The sequence below is a fragment of the Lepidothrix coronata genome, unplaced genomic scaffold, assembly GCF_001604755.1.
Source record: "Lepidothrix coronata isolate B3197 unplaced genomic scaffold, Lepidothrix_coronata-1.0 Scaffold251, whole genome shotgun sequence".
Classification (NCBI taxonomy): domain Eukaryota; kingdom Metazoa; phylum Chordata; class Aves; order Passeriformes; family Pipridae; genus Lepidothrix; species Lepidothrix coronata.
The window spans coordinates 952,747-969,580 of record NW_016690431.1 but is presented as its reverse complement, the minus strand read 5'-3'; the positions used below and the strand labels follow the sequence as shown (position 1 = coordinate 969,580).

Below are 16,834 nucleotides of genomic sequence, written 5' to 3'. Positions count from 1 at the left end.
TGTATAAGAGTGACATGCCAGTGCTCGCCAACTCTACGTCATCTACCTTATCAAAACTCTACTCAGAGCTTGTTTATCTGTGAACATTTGTTTGAGAAAACTTAAAAAAATTAAATATTTTCAGACACATCCAGAAATTAAATTGTTTCATGACAAGATAAAAAGGGTCAGAGAACCCTTTCTTTAGCTCCACATGGAAAGTAAAACATTTAGCAGTAGAAGCAAGTCAGTATTAACATCACTATTTTATTTTTCATTAGTTTTATATTTTAAAGTTACCAAGAGAAATAAACCATTTCAGGCCCATGAAAGTGGTGAGGCAAAGTAAACACTCCCTAAAGGCTTTTTCAGCCCTGTGTGTAACAAAACAGTTACTGAATTCATTGTGCCTGTTTCCTGTATCTTCAACTCAACCCTGCACAGGGAGTTCTGGTGTCCAAGTATAATGTACTCTGGAGCTAAGAATGGCAAAGGATTCTCCTTCCTGAACCATCTGAACAGGTTCACCTTCATCCAGAGCTTCCCTTGCTGAAGATTTCCTGAAATCAGTTAGGAGGGCAGTTTCCTAGTCAGCATAAGAATCACACCATTGCAACTCCTTTAATATCCCTTACTGGGCACAAACCAGCCACAGAAAGAATTATAGCGCTAGTCTGCTTGTAATGTATCAGTCCATGTTTACAAATACACTTATTGGCTGTAAATTTGCCATTTGTATGCTCTTCTTTTTTTAAAAAAGAGAATATTTTACTGACTATTACAATATGTGTATTCCAGAAGATTTTTCTTTCACATATGTGAAACATCAATTTCCTTACTAGATGAAATCAGAACTGCTTGATTACATTCCACTGGGCTTGTACAAATGAAAAGTAATAAATAAAGAACAAGCCTGTGCTTTTGAAGCAAGAATGCAGTGGAGCAACAACTCTGAACTTTCAGGTTTCCATAGATTCCTTATAACCTAGCAGATTAAGCTCATATACTCTATTATAAATATGAAAATATATTTGTTTCTATAGCAACTTCCATGGTGTTATAACAAAATCCAAAACTCCTCATAATATCAGTGTATTGTTATCAGTTCACTTTGGCAACCATTTTCTAGTCACAAAAAGAAGGCAAGGACTCTGGGCATGAAACCTTTTGAATGCCATCCCCTATTTTTAAAGGCTGTAAAAAGCATATTACCATTCTCTTGAAATTTAATTCATGCCTTTTTAGGGGCACTTGGATATTTAGAAATTATGAAAAAATGGGCCATAAGGTGAACAGTAGGGTTAAAATGAGAAAATACCATTTATGACAGAGATACAGAAGGCAGCCTGCAAACTTTTGTTCCACATTTTTTAAGGCCATCCTGCTTAGTTTTGATTGTTTTCTGTCTAGCAAGGAGATTTTATTTTAAATTGTAGTAAACTGTTTTCTATTAGAGGGTTGAGGTTGGAGGCATTTTGTGATTCAGATTCTCTGGAAATACGATGAGAAACGTCATATTGGACATTTCCAAATTTAGAGTAATTGTTAAAATATTTAATCTAATGAGTGAATTGTTAGCCACCCCCTCACTGTAATTCAAGATGGAATTTAGCAAGCAGTGCCTCATTTCTTAGTCACCCAGAAATGTTGTACTCACTGCATGCCAGAATGACTTCTAGATCAAAAGTCGGAGTGCTGTACTCACCTAATTGCAGAAACAAATGGAGCTCTTTGCAACGTAATAATGAGCAGGAACAGTGTATTTGTTAAGTTTTTCTTCACTTCGTCTTTTTCAACTTATCTCCATCAGCAGCAGAGAGAACTTTCCACCTCGTAGATTTCTAGAGAACTTGACATTTGTGCTCTGCGCAGAGGGAATGTAGGGATTCAAAGGGGCAAGATTACCACAGCTGTGGAAATTCTTGGTGCCAGCTTTTACAGGCCTTGTGTGCTCATACAAGTACCTGTGGTATTCAGAAATTAGGATAGATACTAACCCACCACCTTGAGCACCCATCATCCTGTTCCTGGATACCTAACCCAGGTAAAGTTTCCCTCGAAGATGGCATTTTCTAGAGGACTACAGCCAAGTGTAGCTGCTGAGATTCACCTTGTCAGTCCCTGTCTAACGTTGGTGGAAGGGGAGGTGCAGCACCATTTAATACCAGGAATTACCATGGCTTTAATGACCTGATCCAAACACCAGTTAATACATTATAGATGTGGCTATGGACTTCACCTAGAATACTAAAATGCACTTCATGCATTTTATTTCTTGAACTTAAATACAACACTAGAGAATTTTTTTCTTCTGGATTGTCCTCTTTACCTTATAAAATTCCCCTATATATGAGGCTTCCATAGAGTTTCTTTATCAGACAAAACATTGAAAGACAACAAAGGGAAAATATAGTGCGTATTTAATCTGATCCTCCGTAGCAGTCTTAGAAAACCTCAGCGCATTTATTTGCCGTTCGTTCCACTGACTAATAACATAAAACCCATGACCAGAGCTTACATTCCTTGAGGAAGAGGATGACATTGCAGGGGCTGAACTGCAAGTCGAGTGTACTGAGTGCTCCCAACTAAGTGAGGAAGGATGTTCATGACAGGGACAGATGGCAGAAATCTCTGGACTTTGTAGCAAATAAGTGGGATCAAGTCATCTTTTGCCCTGTGACCTAGATCTGGGCTTGGGGACTTACACGTCCTCTGTTCCTGCAGCAGGGCAGTGGAAGGAAGGCTCCTCTGCACCGTAGTTTGTATTTGTGGGATGTCTCTGTATCTTCACTGGGGAAACTGAGAGAAGAGTCAGCTAGAAAGGCCTCCTGGCACATATTCAGATGAGGGGAAATCAACATCAGTGAAGTTAGAAGATGTGGACGACTGGAAAAACGAAAGGATTTGTGTGCTAGAGGTTTTCAAATATTCAATAGATTTCAGATAAATACGGACATTAGTGTTTGAAGCAAAAGCATCAAGAACAGCGTAACTGTTCTTTGCATTATCTATTTACAGCAACTACTGGTTTTTTCTATTTATTCTGCCACTTTCAGACACGTATAGGTCTGAAAGTGAATGCCTAACAACACATTCAATTTAAGTCCCACCAATGATAAAAAATAATATGCTCCCCTGAATGCTAATAAACTTCAATGCTTTTATTCAGAGCTATATGAATCACCAAGATTTATTTTCTCATAAAATTCTGGAAGTGAAAGTAATGAGGAAGTAATAGGCTAAAGAAGGAGGCAGTATATATTTTCTGACATATTTGTCAGCAGTCATGTACTATATGGCATTGAATATTCTTGGATTATTATTTATTAAAAAAAATGTTGATATAGAAAGATAAGATAGCAGTATTAGAATAATATGAATTGAAGTTTAAGAGCTGCAGTGTTCCTCAGTTAGATTGAATTGCTCCCAGCAAAATGGATCTCAACTAAAGATCTATTCAAATGTGTTCATACACTTCTTGTGAACTGCAATATTTGTATTTTTTTTATTTAATTCCAAAGAAAATGAGATACATTTTTTTCAGATTTTTTCAGTTTAATGCAAGCTACACATGACAAATATGTTACTCTTACTGTTATATTACACCTGCTGAATATATGATAATGTCATTAAAAACATGACATTCTCCCTATCCATTTATAAGCATGGAAGCCTCATGGCACTTTATATGCTTCTGGTAGTGTTAGACTCTGTCCTGGCAAAATTTCACGATAAATTCAAATGTCTGCCTGATGTCATGCTCTGATTTATTCTGGAGTACTTGTCCACTACCAGATCCATGATCTCCTTTATGTCTGACATAAATTAATTACAGTCAATACTACTCTCAGTGTGTTATGGGAGGATTTCAGCCTTCTAAATAGAACATCATTCACTGGATGAGAAACTGAATTACAACAATAGATATATAAACTCTTCTGCTCACTGTGGGGTTGAGCTAAGCAAGTCCCTTGACTTCTCTGTTTCCCCTCCCCATCATTTATGTGTGCTATCCATTAACTTCATAAACTCTCCAGGGCAGAAACTAGGTTTGAAGTGCTTAGTTCAGGTGGAGCTTAATCCCTTTAAATGCTACTTAAATATAAATAATAGTAATGAACTCTTGGCAGGAGGCTGCTGGTACACTCAGACTGCTGCATTGCCATAGTGAATAATATTGTCCCTTTGGCTCCTTGAGTCTGCCTCCCCAAGGTCCCATCCTGGAGCAGTCACAGTTGTGCTCCCTCCTCTTTGTCTGGGTGCAGCACCCAGACATGGAACCGATGTGTCAGAGGCAGAGAGGTGATGGGTTCAACTTGGCTACCAAGAGACCAAAACTGTGGGCAAAAAGGATGCAGGACAGCTGTGAGGTGTATGTTGCAACCAGCACTCCTTCTGCAGGGTCATTTTGGTGTGGGCTCAGCGTGGTCATCCTTGGCAGGTGGGTCAGCATGGCCCCTCCCATGCCCAAACCATGGAGCAGGTGGGATCGTCCCAACAGGAAATCTGGCTCTTTAGAGTCTATTATAGAGGTGTATTGCTTTCAGCTTTGTCACTCTCTAGGATCAGCCCAGGTAATGTTGTGCATTTTCATATGGAATGTTGTCATACAAGTTTTAGTTTGGGTCTTTCAAAAGGCTTTTGAAATTTAAGTCAAGAGGTACATTGGAATATGTGGTTTTGCTGAAACTAAAGCAGTAGCTCATGGCTGGTTACACATTCAACCAACATTTTGTTTAGATGTCTATGAGTAGAATTTTATAAAAAATACAGTAATTATGTATAATTTCATTCTTCTCTTAAACATTGCTTGAATAAGGGATCAATGTTAAACTACAGAAGACAGTGTCCACCTTCTAGTCATTGGGAAAAATCAGAACCAGAACCATATTTGATATTCATCTGGAGTTATGGAAGCAAATATTCATTCCCCTGTAGAAGGATTTTGCAGTCTGAAAAATGTCTTGCAACTTGCGGGCATTTTTGAATTGTGAAGTTATGATATTTTCCTGGATGAAATATGTTTGTTTGCTTGTTCCTGTTTCAACTGTCTGAAATTATTGATACAATTGTTGTTGGTTTATCTTTTCATGACATGCCTATTTGTGTTCCTCAGATAAATGGGAAGCCCCTGCAGTACATTTTCCCTCATACAAGGCTCAAACTACTGAGAGACCCAAAGGATCACACAGTTTCAGGTAAAAAAACAACCCTCTATCAGACATGATAATTAATTTGATTAGCATGAATTATACAAAAGATTTGCAGTATTAAAAATAGTTCCTGTGTCTATGCAGCAGGAAATTCAGTGGTCATTTTAAATCGTGCTCATTGGTTATAACAGAAAGCAATGGAGCATAAAAAAGGTCACAACATCTGTTCAAGATATATAAGCTATACAGACGTTCAAAACAGAGGGAAAAATCTGTTGTGTTATCCATATAAGCAGTCTGTTTTGCTGTTGCTTTTTATATAACTCTATATTCTCTGCATGAGTTTTTATAAAATAGGCTTGTGTAGGTGTTCAACATGTACAGAACTGAGAATTTTATTCTTTCTGTTCTGGAACTGTACCCCCCTACACAGGGGGTTAGCAGAACAATCAGATCCCATTTTTCTGTGGTATCTTCACATGGAGACATTTATCACAGAATTTCAGGTTTATTCTTTTTTCCCCTAACACTGACACAAACGTTCACGTAAGTAAGACTCTGCTTGCAAAGGAGATACTGGCAAAGGTGACATTCATTCACCTCCCAGGTTGAGAAGAGGAACACAGTGAGATGTTTTCATGTATGAAACTGTAAAAGGCTGCTCATTACAAGACCTAGGACAAGTAAGGTCTGTCTGTCTAAGCCTTTTGGAATTGCACTCTTTCTCACATCTAATACTGATAAGGAACTTAAAAGTTTTTTTAATACGATGTGTGTCTTCTTTCAGAGGTGGATGCTTTAAGGGATTTTGTTGTGAAACCATTAGACTTTCTTTTAACTTCCTTAAAAAATTCTAATAGTGTGTGTCAAACTCTGTTTCTGCACAGAAGTAATTACCGACTGCCAGCTCTGGTGTTCCCTCGAGCATTAAGTAGAAAGTGGCATGAACTTACTTGAATTGCTAAATATTGTTTTCACAGGATTTCTGGCAGCAAAATCTTGATAATTTCCATCCTCAGTATCCACCTCATATTTAGGGTGTTAAATGAATGTTCTGTATGTATTATGAGGTATTTTCTTGTTAGTCAGCGTAACACCCACTGATGATTTCAGGATTCAGAAAGACCCCTCCACCCACACAACACAGTCTGAAAGGAGCCCTTGGCACTGCTGTGTGCCAGCCTGAGCTGCTCTGGGCCCTCAGAGACCACAGGAACTCCTCAACATCCTCGTGGGGATCTTTGCCCTGCAGGGTGATGAGTAATGCTGTGATACAAACTGCTCTCTTACAATAGCAAGTGAAATTACAACCACACAACTGTAAAGCTCGTGATTTAGTGATGCTGAAGCCTACTCTCCTATGCAAAGTTATTTACCCTCATGTAATTTGAAATGCCAATTCCAAATTCTCGACTAGTTCTCATGCTGTTAACCACAGCAACATACTGTGCATCAGGCTAAACCAAGGTATAGATATTGTCTTCCCATTTACCAATGCCTTGCATGCCATGAGGTCGCACAGGATCAAAAATTTACTCAGGATCCTGATAAGGTTACATAGCCCACACTGGGATTGCTCACTGCTATAGCTGTACGATATTGTACTTAAATTCTAATTGGAATAAGCAAGTTCGACTCTGTGCCTACAAGTATGACTGCAGTCATACTTTTGTGTTTTAGTCCAGATACATGCTTGGAGACCTGCACAGGCATATTTCTGTATGATGTACATATAAATTTAAAAGGCTTAAGTGCAAATTGTACAGAAAAGAGCCAAAGGTGGAATAGGGTGCCAATGGGGAGGACCTGAAACAGAAGAATTAGTTGTAGTTTTCACTCCTTTGAAGTACCATAACTCCTTGACTATATACCTTCCTTCTTCCCCCTCTCTCATGTCTGAAGGATTAAAGTACACAGAAACTCTCTTCAAATGTGCAGTGCTTTATGCTTAGCCTTCAACCTTCTAAATGACCTCTCCCAGAGATACATGGGTTTTAAAAATATTAATTTTGATTAAACATTATCTGCAAACTATTAGCAAATGTCTTTGTTTATTAACCAGGCAATGACTATTAATCAGAGGAAGACCTAGAGTTCTCTTATGCAGCAAAAGTTACTTAAAATACTGGTAAATTAAACAACATATACTTTTATATCACCACAGCTATGTCACTACAGCAGTACTGGATATTCATCTAGATGCCATATTTGTTTTGCTGGCCAGTTTCTCTCTATTTCTTTGGTTTTTTTTTTATTTCTTCCTTTTGTCTCTTTCTGCTCTCCCCTTCTCCCTCCCCTTCTCTTCCTTATTGAAAGTACCAAAATGTTGAGTCGTTTTGTTTGCTATACTTGCTCCATAAACACAGGAAGAGAGTATATTAAAAAACAAAACAACCCTCAGTAAAGCTCACATGGGGAGTCAGATCTCTCCAAGAGAACAACCAGTTGACCAGGTGGCAGTGGGAGTCTCTGTTGCATCCATCCTTTCAGTAGCATCTTCAGCTGAATTGTTGTGTTGCTGGATACTTCCCAGCCAGCTGGCCTGTGGTCCTGGGTGACCACAACAGCGTATCCACTCTCTGATTACCTCACAGTATGTACAAAACAGCCTCTATCTTAGCTATGCACAAAAGCCTGTCCTATGTGATCATTTATTCACAGGCAGGAACATTTTCTACAGATGTTTTAAATTATCTACGTGCAGTTTAGTCAGTTCAGCAGCAGGAGCTGCCTGGAGAGATGCTGAAACACAGGTTGTCCTCTTAGGGAATTAATCAACACATCTTCAGTATACAATTAGTGTATCTTAACTGGAGTGTGCATAGCAGAAGCTACATAGGGAAATGTCCCAAAATGTCCACAATTCCCACTTGGAGAATTCCTGTAACTGTTGACCAGCTGCTTTGCTGGGAAACTGGCCAGTGCTTCAGCCCATCATCTCATCTCATCTCATCTCACTGGAATTCCTGGGCCAACCGGTGCATTAATGATTCAGTGTGCTGGGTCAGCCCAAATAACCAGTTATACCACGGCCGTAACAGTAGGACAAGCTGGAATTTCATCCTAATATCACCACTATAATTTGAATTCCACAGGTCTCATCGCTATCTTACCATACTGCCAGTTATTATCCAGAAATTGTTACTTTATGGGTATCAGTATTAAGAGTAGTCCCAAATATTTTAAAACTAAGGCTGCATCACTACATATTATGTACACACACACTGGGTTTATTTGCTCTCTTTATTAATAAAAACTGGCTCTGAGGTACAGATGCCTTTGATGCCTCTTACATAATCTGACATAATTTTGCACACAAAAGCATACACTGCAAATTTTGGCATATGAATGAGGTGTTTAAGGAATGAGGAACTGAGCCAAAATTCTAATTGCAAGAGAATAGTAGCTCTGAATGAAAAATAAATGTATACTTGCTCAAGGGCCTCTCTCTTGAAGGTTATTGTTTCTTTATCATATGCCATCATCTAGAACTCACAACTCTTCAAGGTATGCAATGTCCCCTCCTCAGGCTGACAAGTGTGAGGGAATTGCTAGGGATTTTCTCTGCAAAGTTTGACTAATAATTTGCAATTAAAAAAAAAAAAAAAGAGTTGGCATCATGGTTATGCTGAGATGCCAAAGCAATGACAGCAGCGATCAGTGAATGATAATATAGCTGTGTTTTACGCTCCAGAAACTCATTGTTTGTTTTCACTGAGAGTCCCTTGTTCCTGTTGCATCCTTTAGCAAAGCAGCAGAAGCGCTGTTTTATACTGCCAGAATTTTCCCTTCTGTTTTTTAATGTGCCATCCATCATTATGTTTGAAAAAGTGAATTAAGGACATGGCTACTGAAGGTAATGAAAGCACTGGTAATACCTTTGGAAATGTTGCAAAGATAACTTAACGTTGTGTTATTCCTGATCAGAAAGCTGTTTAGGCACGCTCAGGGTGACGTATTTCAATATATCTTTAGGTACGAGTGCACTCAGTCAAAGGTAATTTTTGCTGCTTTACCTCACTTTGTCTGAGTCACCAGCAATTCTTCCTTTTTGAAAGTAGGGATGTTCTGTGTTTCCAGGGAGAAAAACGTAGCTTTGTGCAACCAGACTGTCTGTGTGGTGGAATATCCTCTTCAATTCTAACACCAAAAAAAAAAAAAAAAGGCAAAGAAACAATTCAGAAAAAATCTGTGAACTTTATAGTGGAGTAAAGAAGAGTCCCTAATCTCCACTTCAGCAGTGATGTCAGTGAAATTCTAAGAGGATGACAGGGTAGCTGTAACACTACACGTATCAGACACGTCTTATTCTCTCCATAAGGATTACTGATTCCTGCAAACAACACTACACTTCTGCAGTATGCCAGCTCATGGGGTGCTTATCCTGAGAGAAAGAGAATTCAGAGAGTTTTCTTATATCAAGACTTCACTGCTGCAGATAGTTTCTAAATGAACAACCCTATATATCTAGGTTTCTTTCTCCTGCCAGTTAAGCAGTCAGTTCTTACAGCAAAATAATTAAGTGAAATGAATGTATGATTACTAATCAACTAAAAACATATTAAATATAGTCACAGTCTGTGTTGAATGTGATACAGTAGTCAAAGATAGAGAGTGAGAACTGTAACCCACCTCTTGTCCTCATACTCTTACAGGATTACTTATCCTATTTCTTTCATTTAATGTTGTGAAGAACTGAGATAACACTTTACACAAAAGAGCAATACCCTCCTCTAACATTCTCTTGTCACTGGGGAAGGATTTAATCCCTAATTAGTGGCCATCATTCCCTCAAACACTTGCTCCTTATCAGAGACATGGCACAGAAGGTAAAACCCATAAACAGAAAGGGACTGAGCTGCTACAGCCAGGCAACCTCAGAGGTTTTCCTGGGAAGTCATATGGTAGGAAATGACGACAGGACTGGAAATAGAAGGAAGGAGAGATGTCTGTTGATGTCTTAATAGCAATTTTAGAAAGAACTCAGTACCATTAAACTTTTCTAAATTAAAAAGAAAATAAAATTAAACCACAAACATTTTTTTCTGTTTGTTAGAAATATTTTGTTGAGATACAGACCATATATTACATGTTTCTTTGGGTCATCAATGCAAAAAAAATGTTCCTTGTGGATTGGTAGGGTTTTCTGAGGTTCTGATTGTCTCATAACATCATTGCACCAGCTAACTGAGGTGCAGTATTTGTCAAGTGAAGTCTCTGTTCTTCAATTTCTATGTTTCTGATTTTTTTTTTTCACTTTAGCATCGTTTACAGGTAATATGCACTCAATGCCTGCATGCTTGTTTGCTGGTTTAGTTCAGTAAAAAGAAATTGGGGGAGGGAGGCTGTCAACAAGATTTTCTATGTATAATCTAAAGTTAGCCAGAAAGTGTTCTCATTCTTGAAGAAAGGGAGTGAAACTGGCATTAGACAGTCAAGGCTGATGAAGCCAAAGCTGTCCAAGATAGACACCCTCAAATGACGTGAAATTACTCCCAACACACAAAATAAGAAATCAGCCCCCACTTGGTCACTTCAATCCACTTTTTTCTAAGAGATACAATTTAAGAAGGCAAAAGTGTAAGATATAGCAAAGGGCTAATCTGCATGTTAGATTAGAAATTGTATTTTTGTTTTCTGTGAAAATGTTTTAATTTTGCTGCTCGATGATGCCTTGGACAGTGGTAGTCATTAGCTTGAGAATATAATAAGTAAAATATATATTTTATACATTAAAAGACTAAAAATTTCTCTAATTTGACAGCTTCTTCTAGGGGGTAGAAAAAAAGTTATCATACCATTCTCTTGAAAGAGAATTGAGGACTAAAGTGTTTAAAGGAAAAAGCTATGCAGGTAAAAAAATTACCTTTGTCCCTGAAATAAAAAACCTGCATTTGAAAGAATTAATGTCAACAAACAGCAAGCTGACTAGCAAATTATTATGCACTTAATTCATATGCTGTGTTTTCAATTTTTTACTAATCAAATTACAGTAAGAAATATTAATTTTGTGTGAGACATCAAATGAGTATATCACAAATAAGATGTGACATAAGAAATCTTGTGACACTTATGCCTACTCTTCAAAAAAACAAAAAACAACTAAAAATCATTTTTTCAACTCCTCAGCTCTTAAATGTGGAAAAATTATTTGTCTATGATGCTTCCTTCTTACATTTTTTTAGTACCCTAAGCTGGGTACAACAGAAGTAAAGAACTAAGTAGTCACTAAATTGTGATATGCCAGCAGTGCATCATGCATGTTAATCCTTTTTCTCTGATGACTGGATTTCCTGATACTCTGGAGGAAACATCAATAAAATCTATTCAACTTTTCCCTCTCATTGAGAAGAACATTAATAAAAAGCTTTGAGCTAAAAGAAACTACTGTAGCATTAAAAATATCACAAAGATAGATTTGTTTTTTAGCAAAACCATGAACGATTGGCTGACATATTGCCTGAACAGATCAAAGTTTGTCTTTTGTGGTAGATTCATCCTCATAAAATTCCTTAAAGTTTTGTGATACTGGACTGAAATTGCAATATTGCAGTAAGCTCAGAGAGACTCCAGACATCTTTCCGTACATTAACTTTTACCCTGGAATAGGGATGTAAAGGTCTGGATGTCTGGGCAACTGGATGAGTAAAAAACTGGTTAGATGGTTGGGTTTTGAGGGCAGTGGTTAATGGGCTGTGCTTTTCCTGGAGGCAGGTAACAAGTAGGGTATCACAGAAGACCCTGGTGTGGGACCATCTTTATCAGTGACATGGAGGAAGTCATGGAGCACATTCTTGTAACGTTTGCAGACAACATCAAACTGGGGGAATATCCTTGAGGTTACCCTTCAGAGGGACCAAGGCAGGATGGAGGAGCGGGCCAACAGAAATTTTAAGCTGAACAAGGACAGCTGCCAATCTTGTACCTGGAAAGAGTGAGCCCTGGGCAGTGGTGCAAGCTGGGGACTGACTGGCTGGGGAACAGGTCTGTGGAAGAGGCACCTGGGGGAGGTCTCTGCTGACAGCACATCATGCCCCTTGGCAGTAAAGGTGTACCAGAGCATCCTGGGATGTGATACCAGGAGCATGCCAGTAACAAAGAGTGACTGTCCCCTTCTACTTAGTACATGCCAGGCTGTGTCTAGATACTGTGTTCAGTGTTGTGCCTTCCCCACACAAGCAAGACACTGATGAAGAAGAGAGAGAGTACAGCAGAGGGACATCAAGGTAGTTGGAGGCTGCAGCACCCGCTCTGAGAGCAGCAGCTGAGGGACAGGGTTTGTTCAACCTCAAGAAGAGCCATTTTCTGAGGGGTCTTATCAACAAGAGGGAGCCAGGCTCTTCACAGACACGTGGCAGGAGGACGAGAGGCAATGGGAATAAGATAAAACAGGAAAGATTACTACTAGATAAAGGAAATCTCTTTTTTCCCCACTTAGCTATAACTATATGCAAATCTAAGGTATTTTGTGATTGTTTTAAAAGTCCTTCCATTTTAGAACAGGAAAAAGGTTGTATGTGTTTAGATTCAGGTCTGCTCACTAAATAAAGCTGTGTGGGCAAGAACATAGTGACAAAGGGAGAGAAAATTCAGAACAGATGGAGAAGGGTGTGGATCACGTTTTGAGTAATGCAGTCCCTGTGACAAGACCAATGCTGAGTGGTCTTTCTAGTCATTGCTAAAATGTCTCGAGGTGCTCCAGAGTCTAAGTTTAGAGTGAGTAAGGTCACTGTGTCTGTATTTATGTTTATGTTCAAGAAAACAATGTCAATGTTGGCATGTCTTACCTTGGGATTGCATCAGCACTCCACATAGCATGAACTATTGCCCAGTAGGTGATATGAGAGTGACATTTCTGTTTCCTCTTAACCCTTTCTTCCAGTTTACCAGCTTCATAAAAATAATTTATAATAGATACAACCTTTGTGCTCCTCAAATATCAGCACCATGATTACTAGAGAAGTAAGGAAAAATGGAGAGGAATGTATTTCTTGTTTTCTTCTTAGCATGACTGTAAGTTGCACAAGTCTACACAGCACCCTGGACAAAATTTTTAGCAGATGTAATTGTTTATCACTGTTTACTGCTGATAGCAAATTTTTCCCAAATTTAGTAAACGTAAGCACAGTCTTATTAGGTCAGACATAAGGTTTGTTTAACCCTTCATCGTGGTTCAAACAGAAGGTATTTAAGAATATAGGCCGGGATAAACACAATGCAATATTCTAACAGCTTCCAGTAGTCTGTGATTCAGCCACTTTGTGAAAGCAGTGATTGTTTTTTTGCATTGAATGCAGAACTATGTTTTTCCTGAAGTAATATATAATATAATATTTTATATATATATTTATATAATATATAAAAGGAATACTTATGTTAATTATGTTGCTGTTTCTTAAATACCAAGGCTGATACAAATGAGTGAGTTCAAAACTAACATTTTAAACAAGGAAGTTCAGTTGTAAGTCAGTGGCATCTATTGAGCCATTGGTGTCTATCAGTAAACACAGATGAAACTCAGTGCCTACAGGGGTTTTTACAGTTTTAAAGATACAGTCTATCATAGATGACACCATAGATTATGATGTGACAGATCATCCAAAAAGAAGAGACCTGTGTCTGGTTTTCAAGTAGATGTGATTAATACTCCAAGATGCTAATTCATAAAACACTTTATGATCCTTCAGGAGGATAACCAGTGTGCAAATCAGCATGAAGCAGATTTGCAGCTGATATGAATCATCACTGTGCTATTAAAACAACTGAAATATGTCTGAATTTCATTGGCTCGTGATTTGACTTCATGTCTATTTTATGCCTTAATTGCCAATGATCAAGAAATGCAATAGCTGAGTAGGCTAAATCATGTTTCTAGGAAACAACTTCATTTAAGCTAATTTTTTTTAGAAATGCCAAAACAATTCTCCTGAGCACAGTCTGTACCTATCTAGACCAACCCAAACTCTAATATGGATCATCATGTGATGTGTTGAATTGCATAGAAATAATAATGAAAATAAAAATGTAGTCTGGATTTTATTATACACATTATTTTTCCTGCTGCCTTCCACGTGCCTCAGCTAATTTGGTTTTGTTTGCTTTTTCATGCTTCCTTTCTGTCTGTCCTCCAGACTTTAGAGACTGCTTTGTCACAGCTGTGATAACTAAATAAAGAGCTTGCATTTCTTCATGGTTCTTTTAACTCTGAACTCTCCAAGAGAAGAGATGGCTGTTTTTTCTATGGCTGACACATCTGTTCCATACAGACAATGGAACATGGTGTAAAATTGTTCTGGCAGATAAGGGCCTACCAGCACCCTGGCTTATGTCTTGTCTAGATAAGGCTAGAGGAGGACTGTGGAGATAATGTCTAGTAAATGAACACAGGAGGAAGTTATGTTCTGTCGCCATTCACAGCCAAATAGTGTTGGAAGAGTTCATATTATTTGATTTGATTGATATGTTCTCATTGCTATAGCATGATACACTGGCATATTGCAAAATCTTTCATGACTCATGTCTCATTTTCATTCTTTATTGTCATGCATTTTTCTAACTGCTACCATTGCCCAAAAAAAGATCACCCTTGTCCTTCCTTTCTATAATTCATCATTTTTGGTCTGATTTTTTTTTTTTTTAGGAAGTGATAAAAACCATTATTTTTAGATTTAAGAATATCTTCCATTTCAAACTACTTAGACACATATTGCAGACCTGCATTTTGCATTTTAAGCCCATTTCATTTTTTCCCATTTTACTTCTATATGTAGTTTCAACTTCAAAGCACACAGTATCCAAAGATGGTAAAATGACCATGAGTTTACAGAAATAGTGACTTTCAGCTACCATATTGAAGGTTATACTTTTAGACTCCAAGAAATCCAAATCAGTAATATTTTTTTAGCATCTTTCTTAAAAGTTCAGTCACCTAAAAGTCTATTAAAAATTCATATAGCTCTATTTCTAACTGTGACAAAAGTCAAATTGCTGCTGACGCTCAGACAGTTTCCTATTCCAGTTCACACAAACTCATGTGTGATTACTGAAAATCTGTTGTACATTCTAATTGCTTCTTGCTCATTTAATTAGACAGACCAATGGTTTCATACTTTGAAAAATTAGCCCAGAGGAAATATTTGCTTGAATTACCACATGAACAATGTTTGCACAGAGCTTCTGAGTCAGGTACGAGAATTCTTCTGCGTGTGTTGAAGTTGTTGCTACTGCATGGGACTTATATAATAATTAAACAAAATCAGTCCGTGCTTTTGGTGCTGGAATTTTATTTACTTTTGTAAGAGAAAACATCCCTGGAAAATTTTGTTCAGTTTTGTGTAAAAACAGGGCCACAAACACCAGCAAAAGCCTGCTGGGCCTGCAGTAGCTGAGTTTTTCTCTGCTCTTTTTTTCTTTTTTTTTTTCTTTAACCTTTGTCTTATGTAACAGGTTATTGGCACTTGTTTGGAAAGGCAAGTCTAATCATTGCTGATATGCTGAAATAGTTCCAGGAAATCTAGGCTGTTTGTACTCTAATGGCTATAATGGAGCTGCTCAGGAAAGTAGTAAAAGGACGGTAAGATTTCATGAGCTTCACTGTGACCAGAGCAACAGCAACAGATTGGCAACAATCTGATCTTTATTATCTCTATAAGGGATAAAAAAGACCAAATTGTAATTGAAGAGCTCAGGTTATGGTTGGCCTATTCCAGCAAAGTAAATTATGGTCTTTCTGCTGTGTTGCTACTGTGACACAATGAAATGTACAAGGGGACAGGATTTCATAGTGGTCTGAGACACAGTGAACTACACCAGTTCAAACTAAACAAATCTAATAGGACAGAAAGTATCTCATGGTGCAATTAAGAAAAAAGAGTGATGAATTTTTAGAAAACTTTTGCAGTGATGCTTGCCAGGTCACCAGTGACAGAATTGATAAGTGTCAAGGTGTTGTTCACTACTCATATATAATTTTTATATGTGTGTATATATATATATATAATATATATATACATATTATGAATATGTATCACTGAAACAGCCTGTGATGTCTGGAAGGATATGAAATGACAAGTGAAATTCCTTTTGAAAGTTACAAAGTAGGATATTTGCCAAAAAGCAAAAAAGCTAATGGCCATTCAATATTTTTCTCTAAGTATAGATTTCTCTCAAAATCAACTCTGCAATTATTAAACACTTGAAATCTTCATTAGCATAGCATAGAATAGAATAGATTAGAATAGAATAGAATAACTTCAGTTGAAAGGGACCTACAACAATTATCTGGTCCAGCTGCTGAGCAATTCAGGGTGGAACAAAAGTTTTAAGGGCATTGTGTCAATTAAGGCCATTGTCCAAATGCCTCTTAAACACTGACAGACTTGGGGCTAAACCAGCCCCAAATCTCCCAAATCCAGCCTCAAATCACCCTTAACATCACCCAAAGGTCACCCAAATCCCACAAGAAATCCCCCCAAACCAGCCCCAAATTATAACCCAGCCCCAAATCAGGCACACGTTGCCCCACACCAGCCAGAAACCACCCCAATGCAGCCCCAAATTGCCCCAAATCCAGCCCCAAATCACCAAAATCCAGCCCCAAATCACCAAAATCCAACCCCAAAACAGCCCCAAAACAGCCCCACCTCTCAAGGAAAGCCGTTCTGGTCTTTGACCACCTTCTCAGTCTAAACCTCCCCTGGTAC

The 16,834-nt window shown here is 38.0% G+C and overlaps 1 protein-coding gene across 7 annotated transcripts in view; it reads left to right on the top strand.

The window, feature by feature from the left end:
• LOC108507326 (protein piccolo) overlaps window positions 1-16,834 on the top strand; it is a 181,850-nt gene that overhangs the window by 38,884 nt on the left and 126,132 nt on the right. For all 7 annotated transcript variants that reach the window (XM_017835204.1, XM_017835203.1, XM_017835206.1 and 4 more), the window contains exon 4: window positions 5,096-5,177. In XM_017835204.1, coding sequence (XP_017690693.1) covers window positions 5,096-5,177 — 82 coding nt within the window. The remainder of the gene's footprint in view (window positions 1-5,095; window positions 5,178-16,834) is intronic.